This window comes from Mus caroli, unplaced genomic scaffold, assembly GCF_978045245.1.
Source record: "Mus caroli unplaced genomic scaffold, Mus_caroli_1 scaffold_20, whole genome shotgun sequence".
In the NCBI taxonomy this organism is placed as follows: domain Eukaryota; kingdom Metazoa; phylum Chordata; class Mammalia; order Rodentia; family Muridae; genus Mus; species Mus caroli.
In genome coordinates this window covers 13,316,181-13,335,389 of record NW_028227275.1, presented here as the reverse complement: position 1 = coordinate 13,335,389, position 19,209 = coordinate 13,316,181, and the positions used below count along the sequence as shown (strand labels likewise).

General features: G+C 44.7%; 1 protein-coding gene across 1 annotated transcript in view; it reads left to right on the top strand.

Annotated features, from left to right (window-relative positions):
* Positions 1 to 339: 339 nt before the first annotated feature.
* Cfap58 (cilia and flagella associated protein 58) overlaps positions 340 to 19,209 on the top strand; it is a 102,216-nt gene continuing 83,346 nt past the window's right edge. Inside the window, exons 1-7 of the mRNA XM_021151799.2 lie at positions 340 to 514; positions 3,781 to 4,062; positions 6,676 to 6,824; positions 10,701 to 10,857; positions 11,820 to 12,014; positions 15,041 to 15,178; positions 17,857 to 18,016. Coding sequence (XP_021007458.1) covers positions 506 to 514; positions 3,781 to 4,062; positions 6,676 to 6,824; positions 10,701 to 10,857; positions 11,820 to 12,014; positions 15,041 to 15,178; positions 17,857 to 18,016 — 1,090 coding nt within the window. The 5' untranslated portion in view covers positions 340 to 505. The remainder of the gene's footprint in view (positions 515 to 3,780; positions 4,063 to 6,675; positions 6,825 to 10,700; positions 10,858 to 11,819; positions 12,015 to 15,040; positions 15,179 to 17,856; positions 18,017 to 19,209) is intronic.

Genomic DNA, 19,209 nt, shown 5'->3' with positions numbered 1-19,209 from the left:
GGGATTGATTTAAAAAAAACATATCTGAGCACACAAGCACTTATTAACAATCTTTGTGGCTGAATTTGAGGGTTGGGAATAGGGCTAGCGATAAAGAGAAAGAAAACCACATTTCACGAACAAGACTGATTATCCCAGCTCTACGCATTCACAGTGCACTGGTTTCTTGAGTCTGGGGATTCTGCTATGCCTCTCATGGGCACGGTTCCTTGGCTCCATCCCCTTCAGGATATATTTGCATATTTCTCTTCGGACCACTGCCGGGTACGGACCTACGGGGCTCCGCCCCTTTCGAACCTGTGCTTTGCCTCAGCGGCAGGGGGCGTGGCGGTTGCCAGGCGACGGAAGACGCACCGAGCGCCGGATTTCGGCGCCGGGGCTGGCGATCAGAAAAACGTGTCGCCCTTTTAGACACTGGGGGCAGTGCACAGCCCCTTCTCCAGACTCCAGCCCAGTTTTCTGATCTCCTCGGCAGCCTTTGAGGCCGCCTCCAAACAGCGTCAGGATGACGGAGGTCAGGAGTCAGAGCCCCTCTTTTTCTCCTTGGTTCTCTTCCTGTCATCTCTTTCCTACTGGAACTCATCCTTTGTTACACTCACTAATTCTGATCCTCCTTCACAAGCACCCCTGCTATATGCATCCTCACGCTTTTTCTCTTGTGGCTCTGTCCCACCTCTCCTCTCTTCATGAATCCGCAGACCGTGACTGGCAGTCTGAACTGCAGGCGATTACTGATACCGCAGCAGAGATGTTATTGAAAAAGTCTCATTGTTACCTTCCTCATTAACCTCTCCACCTGTCGGGCTCTGATCCCCTAACACATGATCACCAGCTGTCACACTTTCATCAAGGTCCTCCAGCTCATTGTCATTGCCCTGGGTTCTCATTGACCCCGTGTTAACATCCCGCAGCCCCATCTCTCGCCTGTGTAACTGGACACTTCATCTTCAGCTGCACTGATGAGGGCTGACTTCTGCATCCTTCAGTAACCTGTCTGTCCATTAGCTCTCTCATCTATAACCTCGACAGCCCTACATCCTTGCCATCACTTGACATGCAGAGTTCTCATTTATCTTGGTCTTACTTAAATTCTTCACTGATCTATCAGAGTGCACCTGCACCTTACCTATTATATACAATTTCCAGCCAGTATCAGCTGTATAATTTGTGAGTCTCAGAGTAAAATGAAAAGCTTTTTAAAATTACTAAGACTTTTAAGATGTGACAGCAGAGAATTTAACCAAGGTCTTCTGAGTACTAAGTCCCGAGTGACTGAATGGACCCACACCCATGAAACCAGCCCCGGTCCCAACATCTCCTAGCACAACCGTGCCCCGCCCAATTGCTTCTTGTCTTCTCTCTGCCTTTGCATCTCCTCACCATTCCATCTCCTCCACCTCAAGTCTGCCTTTGTAAGCTCCACCTCCATTGTTCTTTATCCCCCACACTGTCCCTGCTCCCAGTTGCCATCACTCAGTGTCCTGGGAGACCATGGCCACATCACCGCTCCCCACTACCTGGTCTCTTTCATGACTCTTCATTCCCCATCTTCACTTCTTGGTTCTGCTAGTTCTCATTTTTATTCTTCATTCTTTTGCTTTGCTTTGTGTTTTCTCTGGTTCTCACTGTCTCTTCTCAGTTCATTGTTCTTCACTCTCCATGTTTTCCTCCCTGGAAAACTTGTCTGCAGGACAAGCTGATGACCCACAGAGCCCAGACAGAGCACTTGGTGGCATGTGGCAGACATTCTAGGTAGATGAATAGTGGAATGTCACAGTTCCTCTTAACACTTCATGTTGATCTCCCTGTAAATACCCACTTGGCCACAATGTAGCAGATACCAACTGCCCATTGGTCAGAGCTAGAATTGTTTTTGTTTTCTCTTTGCCTTTAATAGAATACTTTTTGAAGCGGCAACAGAAAATACATCTCTTTTGTTCACAAAAGTTTCTTTAACATATTCTTTTTTTTTTTTTTGATATTTTTTCCATTCCTGCAGTAAGTGCCAGGTGCACAGGGAGAACCTGGGTGCCAACAAATCGTTAGGCTGCTGATCAAGTGTTGACGTTCACACCACTTTCCAGGCTAGAGCGCAGAACACGGTTGCAACTAATGTGTGTCTGTGACTCAGGTTTTATATCAATGAGTTGGAGCAATAGCAGCGCCACATTTGCTTAATAGGATTTTTCTTTCTTTGTGAGTTGGTTGAATCATGCTCTGTGCAATAATCTGCTTTTAGTAAGGAAAACTCCATTGGGTTTAAAATAGTACCAAAGCTGTTACACTGAGTGTTACAGGCACCGTGTCTATTTAAATCTCTAAAAACCATGTTTTGCTTGCACGTCATGTGTAGGGATTTAACTCACAGTACAAGAATTTTTTTTTCTTTTAAACTAAGATTATATAAGGTTTCCTCACACTGGGCATGCTATGCTTGTCGGGAGAAGAGGCAAACTAGGCTACTTATAATCTCCAGGGTGGATTAGAGTTTTATTATTATTGGATGAAAGACCATTTTGTTTGATTTCTTTGATGAGCAGTGGGTGGCTGCCGTTTAAGGCCTTTTGGGTGTAGGCTGTCAAAGCAGAATGTAGAAAGCATAAATCAAGTCTGTAAACTGTACCCAAGGTTAGAAGTTGTGAGTGGGTCTTTGTGGCTGACAGAGCATACATCTGCACCCCTTAGCACAGCATCCCATTCCTCTAGGCTGTCTCTGCCTCTTCTCCTTGTCACAGCTCTTATGTGTGGGCATCTCAGGCACTTGTGTGGCTGTGAGCTGCTCCTTGGGCACTGCCGGCTGCAGGGAATGATCTTTTCTCTAGAGCCACCTGTGAGAATCCTTTCCTTCCGTCTAGTGGTCTGAGTACCACTTCTTTCACAAAGTGTACTTTATACTCGAAGCTGGGAGGAAGTCTCCTTTTATGTGTTCTTAAAGCACACAGAATGCATTTTTATGGCAGGGACTGAATTCTCTTATTTCCGTTACCAGAGAACAGACTCCACCAGGTAGTAAAACTGAAATAAATCTGCCCCCCCCCAGATGGGACATTTGTTCCTTACCTTGGTTGCCTTTATAGGCCCCATCACAGAACTCCCCTATAGAAGGGGGAATAAATGTCCCTTGAATGGATGGATGAATGCATTAGCCATACCTTTATCCTTAGTAATGCTGCTGTGCAGTATCTGATAAGTAGGTGCTCATTTTCCAGAGCAGCCGTAACAAAGTACCACAAACTGGATGGCTTAAACTAGAAATATTTTGTCTCCTGGTTCTCAATACTGAAAGTCTAAAGTCAAGATGCTGGCAGAGTCATGCTCCCTTTGAGACCGTGACTCTCTTTCCCTGTCTCTTCCTAGTCTCTGGTTGTAGCCTACAGTGTTTAGCCTTCCTTAGATTGCAACCGCACCAGTCCTAGTCAGCCTTATAGTCTCACTGTGTATCTCTTTGTCTTTGCTAAAATCTGCTCAGGATGCCCATCTTATTGGAGTTTTACCTTACTTGAGTATAACCTCATATCAACTAATTGTACCATATATGCATGCATATGCACTTTATAAATTCATCTGAGGTCGAGGGAACCTTTCCAACATATAGCTTCAATATTTCTGCTAGCCGGCGGCTTTTGTTTTGTGTGTGTTCTGGGGTATCATCAGCCACGTGCATGAGGGTCTTTCATTTTGAGGTGCCAGCAGCTGTGTGTGCATTGAGGGTCTTTCATTCTGGGGCACCAGCAGCCATTTCTTGAAGTCACGGAGCAACATCCTCGCTCTTTCTCGCAGGAAAAGGCTGAAAAACTAATGCCGGAGGAAACTGCATTTGAAGAAATCGAGAAAGATTTTCAGGAGGTTCTCAGCGAACTTTCAGGAGACAAAAGTCTGGAAAAATTCAGGACCGAATATGAGAAACTTCACTCCATCATGAAAAAATCTTACGAGAACGAGAAGCGTCTCATGGCCAAGTGCAGAGAGCTGAACGCAGAGATTGTGGTGAACTCGGCCAAGGTTGCCACAGCTCTGAAGCTCTCTCAGGACGACCAGACCACCATCGCATCCCTTAAGAAGGTCAGTGATTTAGAAGCAGACGAACCTGCGTTTCCGACATTACTTATCCATGATACTGACAGCTCTCGGGCTGGCCAGGCAGGAGTTATTAGATAAAACTGCCATTAAGCTTAGGGAAGAGTACTCTTTTAGAAAGTAATTAACCCTGGTGAGGTTTACTGTGCTGAAAACAAACGGAGAACTTTACTATATTTTGCTGCCTAGTTTCTGTAAAATGATGGCTTTTCCAAAAGACTTAGAGATACAAGGCAAAGCTGGGAACCTCAGGTTGTTCTCTCTGATGAGTATACACCTGACAGTGTGTGTGTGTGTGTGTGTGCGCGCGCGCGCGTGTGTGTGCAGATGCATGTGTGTGTGTGCACGATCATGTGTGTACTCACGTGGAGGTCAGTGACTTACTATTGTTTCAGATGCTGCCCACCTTGTTTTTAGTAATAGGGCTTCTCTTTAGCTCGAAGCTTCCGTATTAGACTTGACTGCTTGGCCTGTTTAGTGCTACTGGTCCACCTGCCTCTGCCTCCCCAGCACCGGGATTGAAGCTTGTGCTGCCCGTAGAATCTGGGAGTGTAACTGAGGTCATCGTGCTTTTGTGTCAAGTGATTTATCCTCGGAGCCATCTCTCATCCTGATATCTTGTTACAAGCATTTTTTTTATCTCTATTTTCCTCTTGCTCCAGGAGAGATTGTTTTATGAGTTCTCAGGAAGTTATTTTCACGACCACTCTTCTCAGTGTCCTTTTCCATGTCTCTTCGTCTCCCCAAATGCTCTTGTAGGAGAGCCAGAGTTTCAGTCGGGGGGATCCGGAGGAAGTCTGCCTTTGTGCCACACTGCAAAGGTTTTCATCTTTAAGAGTGTTGCATTTTCTTGAAGATAAAGCATACATGTTCCCTGTTGATCTCAAAGTCATACAAGGTTGAGATGTATTAATTTATAATTAAATCTCTAGCTCTGAGAAATGACTTGTGAATGTTTTAGGTAATTCCCTTGAAAGCAAGCAATCAGATGTCACCCAATTCAAATTAACTTCCAAGACCAGTACAAGATAGGGCTGACCTGCTTTCTTAGAAACTACTCTCCTGTCGCATGGCTTCTCCTCTACTGTCATTTTCTTCTTCTTGCTGGAAACGTACTATAAGGAAACTGTAATTCATTTTATAATTGGAAAAACACTTTTCATTATAAACTTTAACACTGGAAATGAAAGTTACAGACTGATGAAAATCTAATTAGTGAAATTGGTTTGCCTAAAACATTATGCAATCATATTCTCAATTTAGATATTCTTCACTTGCTTTGCCCAGATGTGCATATGGCTTGTCCACCAGGAGAGAGCCCATGAATTGACATTTTGCTTTGAATCACTAAGTGATGGGCCGTGGCCATACAAGGGGACTCTCTGTGTGTTAGAATAGCAAACTTGAACTTGCTCTTTCCCATCCATTTTATTCCTTGTCAGCATAAAAGCTAAATATTTTCATCTAAACTTTGCAGGTTTTTATTTATATAAAGAACCAAAATTCTATTTGACAAAAAAAAAAAGTGTGTCAAGATAGTGAAGTGGTGGGAAATACTCAAGGTGGTTGCAGACAAATGCAGACAAATACTCAAACAGCAGTAATTCACCTTTCAGTGTGTATGTAAGTAGTCTGCGCTACATTTCACAACAGTGAGGATGTCAGGGCCAGATAAGTCATACTTCCATTTCCTGCTATGGGGTTTGTTTTCCCTCATGAGCACGGGCATCTGTTTCTAAGAAAACAAGCTATCCTGAGACATGCTGTGAGATTTTTCTCTCCCTCAAAATAAGCCAAGGACCAAAGCAGAGTGCTTGCCTAACATGCACTCGGTGAGGATCTGGGCTTGGTTTTCTGAAGATGGGAAGTGCTAAGATGACTGTGCATACTCTGGTACCAGCAAGGAGAAGAGAGCCTGCCTGTGCAGTGTTCTAAAGCTGACCACACGTTTCAGGCACTCACCAGGGACCTGAGGACAAAACACACGTGTGAACACACACATATACATTCAAACACACAGGCACTCACACACACACACACACACACACATAATATGTGTATATGTTTGTTATATTAATGTGTGTACATATGTGTATATATATATATATGTGTGTGTGTGTTTCCAAGCTATCCTTGAACTTTCTACGTAGCCCAGGTTGGTCTCAAACTCATGCTCCTCCTGCCTTAATCTTCCTGGTGCTAGGATTGCAGGCACGTGTCATCATGCCCCACTAGCACGTATTTTTTATTTGAAAAATATTAAGAATTTTTCTATTAAGGATCGGATCACCTTACAGAATAAAGCCATTTTAAATATTTGTTAAGCATATAAGCGCTCATTTTAAGTTTTGTAAATTGATCAGTTTATCAGAAACAACCCCTTGCACTAGGAAAACCACCCCTTGAACTATGCCTGCTCCTCTTCCCTGTTGGCTACTCACACTAAACAATTCAGTCAGTCCAAACTCCCTCAGACTGTAGAAAGCATATTATTCTTTTCCGGTAAGTGACTGCCAAGTGGAGTCACAGGGCTCTTCTTTGTGCTGGATCCGGAATCCCATTTGTTCTTCTCCTCACTGATATTCTCTGGCCCATCAGGAAATCGAGAAAGCCTGGAAGATGGTGGACTCGGCATATGACAAGGAACAAAAGGCCAAGGAGACAATTCTTGCCCTGAAGGAGGAAATAGTGAACCTGACCAAACTAGTTGAGCAGGGGTCTGGACTGTCAATGGATCAGGACAGCAAGTAGGTGAAAAATCTTCTTGATAGTGTATAAACTTGCCTCTGCCCTTGCGGTGTGCCGCAACCTGGCTCAGGCTGGCATGATTATCTGGGATTAAAGGCATGCGCCACCGCTGCCCGACTCTTGTCTTTATTGATTTTAAAGACTTGTTTATTTTTGAAATTTCATTTGTATAGGTGTTTTGTCTGAATGTATGTCTGTGCACGGCTTACATGCCTGGTGCCCATGGAATCTAGAAGATGGCATATGGGTGGTTGTGAGCCGCCATGTCGGTGCTAGGAATCAAAGCCAGGGCTTCTGGAGGAGCAGCCAGTGCTCGTGACCACTGAACCAACCACTGAACCACCTCTCTAGGCTCCCTACCTTTCCTTTTGAAGACTCCCCTTGTCCTCCCCAAAGGCTATATTCTCTCTCTCTCTCTCTCTCTCTCTCTCTCTCTCTTCCTTTTTTTTTTTTTTTTCCGAGACAGAGTTTGTCTGTGTAGCCTTGGCTGTCCTGGGACTCACTCTGTAGACCAGGCTGGCCTCGAACTCAGAAATCTGCCTGCCTCTGCCTCCCGAGTGCTGGGATTAAAGGCATGCGCCACCACGCCCGGTTACATTTCTTTCTTGAGAAGAATTGCTACTGCGTTTTTTGAGTAAGTAGAGATTTTAGGTTTATCTTTCTATTATTTTATCCTCTTACTCTTTAAATACTGACATCACACACACACACACACACACACACACACACACACACACACACACACACACATACACACACTCACACAAAATTTATAGTGTAACCCCTTGAGTTCACTTAGTGTTTATATGTATATGAGTTTAGGGCTGAGCACTTAGCATTGGATAACCTATCAAGAGGCGTCTACCGTAAGATTGATTCTCTCAGCAACCAATGATCACCTGCAGCTCTTCATCTAGGGGCGGGGCCTCGTAGGATTTTTTTTCCCCCATCCATGATGGCATACCTCATGGTTCTGTCATTTTTAGGTCTCGTCTAGGCAGACATATTGCTGATAATTCATGGGTACAGCTCCCCTCTCATATACAGGAGTCACTATCTTGAAGCAGATGTCCAGGACCTCTGACTCTTAGAATCTTTTTACCTACTCTTCCGAAACCTTCCTTGACTGGTCCTTCAGGAGAGAGTGGCATTGTAGATGGGTCAGTTGGGATTGGAAACCCCGTGGCCAGTTTTCTTTGCCTTTTGACCAACTGTATCTTTCTGTACTGGACTCCCTCTAATGCAGACACAGCGTGTCTGATAAGGGGCGAGAGCTATGCGTTCGCTACGTACGTGTTCCTGCAGTGTAAGGGGAAGAAGCTTAGAATGTAGCCCTCTCTCTTAAGCGTGTACAGAATGGAACTTTGGCCTCTCTGCCCCCTTTCAGCCCTCTCACCTATCCTCCATGTTGAATCCCCATCTTTCTTACCTGCTCAGGTCCGGGCAGGTACTGGGATGCTCTTCCCTCTGCCACTTCTTCATCCCTTAAGCTTCGTCTTGTCAATTTGACTTCCTGTGGCCCGTGCTGCTGCCTGGCCCGCACCCCTATTCTCTGTTTGCTCTGTCGGCAGCAATACATCTCTCCCTTTAGCCATCTTTGCAACCTGAGGTGTGTTTCCGAAGCATGCAGGCAGCCACCTGCACCGCCCCCCCCCCCCCATCCCTGCTTCTGTACCTATACAAAGAGGACAGATTCCTTAAAATGCCATTCAAAAGTTTCAAGTGTCTGCTGCAATTAGCTTCTCTAGTCTCATGCTGAGCCTTCCCTCATTCACTCTGTCTACTTCCATCTTTGCACAAGCATTCCCTGCCCCCCACCCCCACCCCCATGACAAAGATGCCCCTTCTCCATTCTCCCCTTGATAAGCTCCTTTCATCCTTTAAAACCCATCTGGAACACCATCCTTACTTTGTCACAATCAACATTCCTATCCTGTCTCCTCTCCTCCTCCAGATCTCAGTATTAGATTCCAACATCTATGTCCAGTGTGACCCTTGTTACATTGTATTAAAAGGCTTCCTTAAGGTATTTCCTCGCTGGTTAGTTTTGTGCTTCATTCATTCAGTCAATGGGACACAAGCTAAGTCATCTGGGAACTTCGGCTGAGAAAATACTCTGTTAGATTGCCTGTAGGCAAGTCTCTGGGGCCATTTTCTTGATTAATGATTGATGTGGGAGAGTCCAGATGTAGGTGGTATTGCCCTGGGTTGTAGGGGCTGAGCAAGCCATGAGGAGTAAGTCAGTAAGCAGCACCCCTCCACGGTCTCTGCTGCAGTTTCTGTGTCCAGGATCTTGCCTTCAGATTGCACCCGGACTTCCCTTCATGATAGACTGTAACCGGAGGGGTTTCTACCTCCCACCCCCAAGTCAATTTGGTTTTGGTCTTTATCACGGCAACAGACAAACAAACTAGAACACCATCTTTACCTACTTAAGCTTTGAGCTCCCCAAAGAAGAGAACTTTAGAAGCCTTGCAAGAGTCTATCTAGCAGGGCGCGCAAAGTCTCACACCAGGAGCAGGCACACTTCCTTGGCCCTCTGAACCAAACCTATTCGCTTGCTCAGTTTCTTGTATCTTCTTGCTCGATTGGTCTGACTTTGATGTCGTATGTACAGGCATCAGGGGGAGGAGTACGAAAGACAACCATATGGTCTCTGTACTGATGGTCTCAAGGAAGATCCACTGACGAGCCCTGCGAGGGCACTGACGGAGACAGGAGAAGTGGAGGAGGGTGAGGAGGGTGGTGTGTGGAGCAGGAGTCCTTTGGAGTTCGAGCTTCAAGAGTGTGCTCAGTCGAGCACTCTCTTCAAATCGGCCTTAGAGTTGAGGTTTCTTTTCTGCAGATGCGTGTGGGTATGGGTTCCTTCTGAAACACTTACGTCGTAACATTACGTCATTACTGGTAAAATGAGTGTTGTCAAATTCCTGTGTTTTGAGCCGTCGCCTGATGGCTGTCAGCTGCAAGAATCTTCGGGGCGTGGTCTTAGCCGGCTGCTGCCTCCCTTCTGGTTTGCCCTGCTGCAGAAGCCCCGTCAGACGCAGAGCTTCACGCTCAACAAGCACTAATTCCGTGGGAAGTCACCGCTAGTCAGATGGAATGGTATTTGTAACGTGGAGCCATTCGGCTTAAAATTCAAATCAATGAGTATTATTATCACAGGCTCCTCAAAGCCGGGCAGCATGCCCGACTTTCCAGTTTGTTCTGGGGAACGTTTTCTCTGGGCTGCACCCCTTGGGATAAATTAATTTGGGGGGGTTGGATGGGAAGAGAGCTGGTGATGCTTATAATTTGGTTATATTTATCCCTTACTTTACACATTTTAGCTGTCAGCATAGCCCCCAGTGGATATGTTAGATAGTTAATTCCCTAAATTGACATCTTCACAGGGCTCATTATAAGAGCCGACAATAACAACATGGTGTTATTGTAACAGATCCAAGTAACACAGAGGTACAGGAAGAACCCATGCTCCCAACTTTTCTACCCAAAATCCTGATTCTCAGAGATAACTGATAACATGATTAATATCTGTCTTTTAAAAAGTGTCTGTAACACACTCACAGATACACACACAGACACACACACACAGACACATAGAGAGACACACAGATAGACACACACACACACACACAGACATACACCACCACAGGATAGACAGTATACTTTACTAAAAACAAAAAAAAGATCTTATTGTATTTTATTATTTTTTGTCATTTCTTTTAGTAAACACCTCACAACCAGCTCCCATTCTTGTCTCTTAAGGCCTGAACGGTGTGCACCACGGATCTCCCAGGAAGCCAGACTTGGGGACACTGGGAAAGACCCCCAAACAAATGGCCACTTAGTCTGACTCCTGTGTTCTTTCTGTTCAGCATCCGAGATTTACTGAAGTTCAAAGAAGAGGTGACGAAGGAGCGTGACCAGCTCTTGTCAGAAGTGGTGAAACTGCGGGAGAACCTAGCTCAGACCATCGAAAAGCAGCAGGCAGCAGAGCACGCCAAGGAAGAAGCTGAAATGGCCATCAGTCAGGTCTGCTCACCACCTTCCGGTTCCGGAGGACGGTCTGTCCTTCCGGCCTGTTTTCCCCTCTAGTGCCTCTCTCAGATATAAACCGTTATGTCCAACCCAAGTGTTCTCTGTACTGGCTTGTTTCTCTAGCCCCGTCTCATGAGCCCATTTTGCCCAGGGTTCTTTCTGTCTGAGACGTCACTAAGGCAGTGTATGGCTCTGCTTAAGGTTTGGGTTCAGGTGGTGTCCCTGCACCAGACACGGAGCAAGAAATCCCTCAGCCTTCTTTATAGTTCATAAGATAAATCACAAGGGCAGAGACCCTTACAAGAGAAGACATTCTTTAGTACAAGATAACAAAAAGAGGCTTTTCAGGCCTGGAGAGATGGTTCAGTGGTTGGGAACTCTGGATGCTCTTCCAGAGTTCAATCCCCAGCAACCTCATGGTAGCATCCCATCTATAATGGGATCTGATGCCCTCTTCTGGCACATAGGTCACAGGTGTACATGCAGATAGAGTTTGCATGCATATGCAATAAATAAAATAATCCTTTTTTTTAAAAGAAAAGAAAAGGGCTTTTCATAGATTTTCTTGGACATTAAGATGTAACCACAGCGCTTGGCTTAACAACACCCGTGATCAAGTAACAGAATTTCTTATTTCTGGTAACTGGCCCCTCCTAATGCAAAGCTGGAGACCCTTCTTATATTTAACATCCTCAGGACTCCGAGCTTTCTGGATTTGGTTGATATTTATAATATCATGGGCGAATTTGTTGCCTGCAGCCAGGATGGCTCTTTTGGTGTCAAGGTCCTGAAAAACCATCACAGAACATCCCCGAACCTATGAACTTTGGGGCCAGCACACAACCGTGCCACGGAGGCTGTAGAAGCACGCTACAGGCCAAATGCCGAGGAAGCAGGAGACCCGCCACTGGGAGGACTCATCACTTCTCTCTCTCTCTCTTTGCCTTTCCCCGCAGTTCCAACAAGAAATCCAGCATCGTCAGAATGAAGCTTCCAGGGAGTCTCGGAAGAAGGAGAAGCTGGAGAAAGAGCTCAGGCAGATCCAGACGGACATGGACGGCAGGCAGGCAGAGATCAAGGCCATGCAGCAGTACATGCACAAGAGCAAGGAGGAACTTCAGCGGCTGGAACAGCAGCTCAAGGAGCAGAAGGTGACGGCGGCCTCCTTTTCTCTCCAGCTCTCTTCTGCTCTCCTCCCCATCTTCCATCCTCCTTTCCTCTCCTCTCTCCTCTCCTCTCTCCCCCCTTCTCTCTCCCCACTTCTCCTCTTCCCCTCCCTTCCATCCCCCCTTCTTTCTTTCTGCTAGGTTAGCACAGGCTGGGTTCAGTATAAAGCTTAGTTAGACTGGCCTTGAACTTGTGATCCTCCTGACTCGCATCTCCGAGTGCTAGGATTACTGGCATGCACCAGCACACTTAGTTGATGCTGGAGACAGACCTTAGGCCTTCTTGTATGCTTGTATGCTTCTTGTAGGCAAATCCTCTACCAACTGAACTGCAGCCCAAAGCCTAGATTTTGTGATTTCCTCCCCCACCTCCGGAAAATAGGTATAATTCAGTGGTCACGATAGTTGCTACTTATTGGCATAACTGGGCTTTGAATACAATTTTTTGGGTGCGTGAATGCTTTGCTCAAGTGTACCACATGTATGCCTAGTGCCCTCAGAGGCCAGAAGAGGGTGTACAATCAAAGAATAGAGTTACCAAAAGCCGTGCCATGGGCTGGCTGCCGTGTGGGTTCTAGGAATCCAGCTTGGATCCTCTGGGAGAACAGCCAGAGGCAGCCCCTCTCCATCTTGATGTGTCCAATGGGATGTTTATGAACCGTTTTCTTGCTTCCAACCCCCATAGGTATTCAAAGACAGCGTTTTTCCTTCTCCTTTTTGAGTTCTGGGGACTGAGGTTAGGTTTTACACACTGCAGGCAAGCTCTCTGCTACCGAGCTATCTCCCCCCCTTCACTTTTTTGTCCTATTTTTATTTCTTATTTTGAGACAAGGGGGTCTTCCCAGGTTGCCACTTCTGATCTTGAACTTCCCCTCCCCTTGTGCACTGAGTCGCTGGGGTTGGAGGTCTCGATCACCATGCCTGGCTTTATATTAGTTTCTTTGAAACCATTCATGGATGGACAGTGTACATACATGTAGACCAGCATGTCTGTCACGAGTATGCAGCTCCACGATCCTGCCTCAGTCACTTTTGCAGTCAGCTCAAGAAACCAAGCATTACTGATCCCCCAAAACCCCAGTGTCTCTCTCCTCAACTGCTTCTCTGAAGTTCTCAGCGAGTAAGGGTTTGGCTCGAGCTTTACCGAAATGAACCACAACCTGGGCACACCCCCCCCCCCCTGTCTCGCTTTGGCTACATCCTGCTGGTTATGTGGTCACCATGTAGCTATGGACCCGAGGTGTCAAGTGGGGAAGCCATCAAACCACAGGTGACTGTTCGCATGCACTACTAACTTAGAATGTAACTCCTCTTTGTGCCAGAGTTGTGTTCAGTGCTCCGTGTGGCTAGTGGGGACAGTATCAGCACAGACAGAGAAGCCTGACGTCACCCCTTCACAGTGCCCAAGGACCATTAAGTCCCTAATGTGGTGGGATGAGTGGACAGATATACTGCATTCATTCCTAAAAGGTTTAAGTTTCAAGTGGAGAAAGCCATCCTTAATCTTTATGCATTTTAAATAGAGTCATGTTTCTAAATGTTCCCCCTCTTGTGGCCATTTAAGATTATACAGATATTAATGATTTTAATCTGTCTTTTCTCTTTTTCTCCTCCCTCCCCCGAGATCCAGCTTAGCCCAGGCTAGCCTTGAACTTGCAATCCTTCTGACCCAGCCTTCCAAGTACTGAGATGACAGATATGAATCACCCTCCTTCTTCACTCTTTAAAGAAACATGACATTTAGTTAAAGAGTCTTTTCCTAAAAACATTTTTTTTTCTCTTATGAAGTTTGTTTCTAAAGGACTTGTCAGGGCATACAACGTTTTTCTACTTAAAAAGTAGATACTAGAATATATTCCTTTGTCATTTGTGCCTTATTAACTTTATATAAAGCCAGAATTAAAATGGATAATACACAGTGTGCAGTCTTCAGGAGAGAAAAAAAAATCCACAAGGCTTCTTTGAACATGAAATTAAAAATGAAGAAGAAAAAAACCAACTTTGGGCATCTGGGTAAAACAAAGGTTTTACATAATAGTATCTAGGATCCATATAAAACAAAATTTCTTTTCTTTTCTTTTTTTGAAGACAGGGTTTCTCTGTGTAGCCCTGGCTGTCCTGGAACTCACTTTGTAGACCAGGCTGGCCTTGAACTCAGAAATCCCACTGCCTCTGCCTCCCGAGTGCTGGGATTAAAGGTGTGCATCACCACGCCCGGCTCACAAAATTTCATCTTGAGCAAGGCGGCTCCATTTTGTTTCGTTCCCAGGGATAGGGAATTGGATGTCTCTTTCTGTGATTTGTTTTTGCACACAAGGAAGGCATAGTTAAAGCATGTGCCTGCTTTCCGCCTTCTTCCTTCTGCTCCTTCGTAAACCTCACATCCTTAGCATTTCCCCAGCAGAAGTAGTTCTCAAACAGTTCATCAACCCGTTGATGTTTTAAACCACGCCTGCGCAGAGCCGCAGAGCAGGCCCTACGCTGACCACCCCAGTTTTGACTTCAGTTGGATTAGCAGGGAATTGTCTCTGGGTTGGTGTTGGGGACCCAGTTCTGCTCAGAAAAATGATGGTGGCATGTTAATGCAGGATTTGCTTGGAGGCCGCAGCTTTAGAGCCCCAGAGCTGGCAAAACCCATTTGAGTCTCTAGCTCATTTGCAATGATTATAGAAATTGTTGCGTAGGCAAAGCCTGCCAAACGGCAAACAGACATTAAAATATTTATCCGCCACCTGTGAACAAGACTTCCCAAAGGCTCTCAGGAAAAAAAGAAATCCAAAACCATGCTCACTGTGTTATCCGTTAGAAGCCATGGGTTTCCTCAGCTATTTTACATTATGTTTATTTGAGTACATGAGTGCTTTCACCAGGGATAAAGAAATCTTTCTGTAAGAGGAAAAGGACGGTGGTTGGTGTCTTCTCAGGAGGTTGTGGGGCCTCCCGTGGGCATTGGCTGACACCGTGATCAGATTAACAGGCATTAACCAGCTCCCTCACTCCCCTCCTTTCAGATCCTGAACGAGAGAGCTGCGAAGGAGGTGGAACAGTTTCAGATGCGGAACGCAAAACTGCAGCAAGAGAATGAGCAGCACACTCTGACTTGTGAGCAGCTGTCACAGGAAAACCAGCAGAAGGCCCTGGAACTCAAAGTAAACACCGCGTGCATGTCTGGGCCCTACCTGTCCTTAGTACCTGTGGAAGTTTGCCTTGGCCACTGGTGCCCTTACATTAGCAGGGGCGAGGAGAGCTTTGGTACAGAGAGTCAGGTGCAGGCCCACAGTGATGATCACTTCAGGCCTGGTAACAGGGAGTCATCAGACTTCCTCTCTTACTGACAGAATTCATCATATGCGCATGTAAATACGTTCTCAAGTAAGCTCAGATGCTCATCTCTGTAATTAGCCCGGCAAGTAACCAGTTGCCCGGAGCTAGAATCCATTCACTACGTGCACAATAGAGAGATTCAGCTTAGAGTTTGTAAGGAGCAGGTAGCCTGGAAGAGCTGGGGCATAGGCTGGCACTGTTGGGTATTCCAGCATTGTAGAATCATGGGATTTTGTTTTTGTTTTTTAACTACTGTCTAATGCATATTTCAAGTAGTTTTCCTGTTCTCCCTCCTCTCAATAAAGAGTGCTTGCACATGGACTGTGTATACTCATTTGACACTACGGCCTGTATCACGTGCCTTTGTGATTAACAGACAGCTCAACACTTTTCACTTCAGTTCTGAAAGGAAAATCAATATTCCCTATTTTTATTATATCTGGACACTGGGCATAAAATAAATGGCCTACCAGAATAGCGTATAGATGTGAGAAGTGAGCCAGACCATTTTTTGTATTATAGTCTCTTTGGAGAATCTAAAGAGGACAGACAGACAGACACACAGACATAGACACACACAGACACAGACACACACAGACACACACAGACACACAGACACACACACAGACACACACTATGGATCTTGTTTTAAATGCATACCCCAAAGAAGAGATTTTTTTCCAGGATTTTCTGAAGTGTAACCATGGATCTGGATTGAGGGCTATATAATTCGAACCACCACACCATTGAAAAGGCTTTAAGATCAGCCAACTTGAGCCTTCTAGGGTTTGGGGCAAAGAACATTTAGCAGAGTCTAGAGTGAGTTGGCTTGAAGCCTGATCTTTCTGATGCTGTAGTAAAGTTGGAGCAAACATGAGATGTTAGCCCCTGAGGTGAAATTATAGTAAGAAAAAATTATCTCACTAATTTTGTTCTTTGATAACATGAATGAGACATTTGGGAAGATGGACAACTTTTGTTACATCCTGGAATTAATGGAATTATGTTTCTAGTAATAACCCAGAGGTAACATGCGTAGCTAAATTTCTCTCTTCCTTCTTGAGAGTTAAGATGATTGCAGAAGAAACCTAAACTGCCTTTGTCATTATCTTTCTAGTTATCTAGAATGGAAAAATTGAAAAAAAAAAAAACCTTTAAATTTTCTTTGATATTTTCCTGCATCCACATGCATGTGTGATACCCACAGAGGCCAGAAGAGGATGCTGAATCCGTCCACAGAGACTGGAGTTTCCATGTGGGTTCTGGGGATCAAACCTGGGTCCTCTGGAAGAGCAGCAAGTGCTCTTAACCACTGAGCCAGCCTTCCAGTCCTTGATGGCAATGTTTCTTTCTTTTTTCTTTCTTTCTTTTTCTTTTTTCTTTTTTTAAAATCAGCTTTATTTACAGGGCAATGAGGAAGGAGATGTTGACAAGAGCACAAGGGACTCATAGTCAGTTACTATCCTGAAACGTGAAACCAGCATTTGATAAGAATAATGAACACTGGATACTCAAAGCACACTTCACATCTGTAGGCATATTATAGGATTAAGAACATGCAGTCTTGGCGGCTCAGTTTGTCAAATACACTATCAAGTATAATTTGTGTGAATTTCTTCATTTGAATGAAATATACAAAATGCTGCCAGTTTTATTAGACATTTTGAAGGTGATAGTACACTCTTTATTTAGTTTCCTTTTGGAATGGAGCATTTCTATCTCCATGAATTGTTGCACAACATCATATTCTTCTGGCTTTCACACCTACCTTCATCATATAATATTTGAGGGTGAACAAGTAAAAGTTTAATGAAAATGTTTCTTCATTATCATATATTCAGAGTTACTGCCAGCATAATAGTTGACATTAAGATTTGAACAGGCAATGTTTCTTTAAACAGTGAATTTAATTTTAAATAAAAAAGACCCCAAGACTGGAGAATTCCTTTTTTTGACATCTCTTGCCAATATGTTGATTTGATTATCCATATTACCGATCTTGGCCACTGGTCTGTTTGCACATCTATAGACTAACAGACTCTGAGGAAGGATGACTCTCTGGTGTGTGTAACTGGGCTACTATGACTCTGTAGGTCCAAAAGAATGTTTAACTATTTTATAGCAATTTAATAACCTTCTCAGAGAGATCGCTTTGTAAGCTCATGAAAAACTGCCAATCAAATACAGCATTCGTAGGCAGAACTCATATAGTTGTATACACATAACTTGGCATTCTTGCTTGATCTTATAAATAGGTAGCAGCTTAAAACATCAGTTTTTTTTAAAATCAGTCTTTTCATTATTTTTATTTTATGCACCACATACTTTAGTCATAGAACAGAGCTGCTCAGTTTCTCTAGAAACTGAACAACGTGTGCACTTTGATCCAGTTCCACGGATCAACTACACTGATACAGAAATCTCCTCTCATTGGCTCTGAGTTTAGTCCGCCGCTGGCTCTCCATTTGTTCATCCTCCCGGCTAATTCTCTCTCCTAATGCAGGCCAAAGAGGATGAGGTCCACCAGATGCGCCTCGACCTTGGGAAGCTGAACAAGATCCGCGAGCAGATCCACAAGAAACTGCACCAGCTCGATGACCAAAAGGCAGAAGTGGAACAGCAGAAGGAGACCCTGAAGAACCAGATCCTGGGGCTAGAGAGAGGTAACCCGCTGCTGCGTTCTTATTTATAAGCACTTCATGGGTGACTGCTGCCAAATCAAAGCCTGGGACTCTGTGCCAGGCCGACCCACGCCACGTGACATCGGATGACATTCCACCTGGAGGGGCCACCATCTCCAAGGCTGTAAACTTCCTTTACCTACCAAATCCTTCCATAGGTTCTGGTGGCACCATGGAAGTCTAACCTAAAGCAGGGTTCAATATTTGCCACTGAAGTAAATAACATCAGAACTCTCAGGTCCTTTTGTAGAAGACGAGGAAGAAGTTGCAATGTATGTACTTGAGTAATAAGATCTGAGCTTGCTTGGACTTCAGAAGTATCCGGCCCAGAGTTAAGAGCTTACTAAATGCCACGTGTTACTTTCTGAACAACAATATAATTAAATAATGTGGGGTCCTGGACAAATCCTGTGTGGCACAAACAGCTCTGGACTTGTAGAAAAGAGTCTGAGTATGCACTCTGGCTGTGCGATGTAGGAACACACATGTCTTTTAACACACGTCTTTTAACACATGTCTTTTTAATTTCTTTACGGGGTGTTGTGTGTCATAAATAATGGGAAGATATGCATAAAAGCACACTTGCCTCTCTGCAAGTTGTACAAAATCTAGATGTCTTTTCCAGTGAGCTTTAAGGGAGCCCAAATGCTTTTCCTTCTGAGACAGTGGGGGGTGGTGGTGATCTTTCATTGAGCAGTAGGTGCAGGTTAGCTCAGCAACGTCTCCATGTATCTATTCTGTAAACTGGGACAGACCATGAGCTCACAGTGAGCATGTGGAAGACCTTGCTTGCAGGATGCTCACAGGGTAATGAGGATTTACAACCTAAAACCTTCCATAACAGAAATGAAGAATAATGGAACCTTTAGATCATGTAATTGGCCAAACGAGACCAAAACAGTCCCATGTTTTAATTTTCGTATTTATTCCTTGCAGTAATTGTAAGCTTTGAGATCAGTCTGTCATTCTCTCTCTCCCTTCCTTCCTCCCTTTCCTTGCTTTGACTACATGTGTATATATTCAGTTACTTAATGTTTATAAGTGTTTTACTTGAGTGTCTGTGTACCATGTGGATCTCTGGTACTCTCAAAGGCCAGAAGAGAGCATTGGATCCCTTGGGCTGGAGTTACCTATGGTTGTAAGCTGCCATGTGGGTGCTGGGACTTGAACCTGGG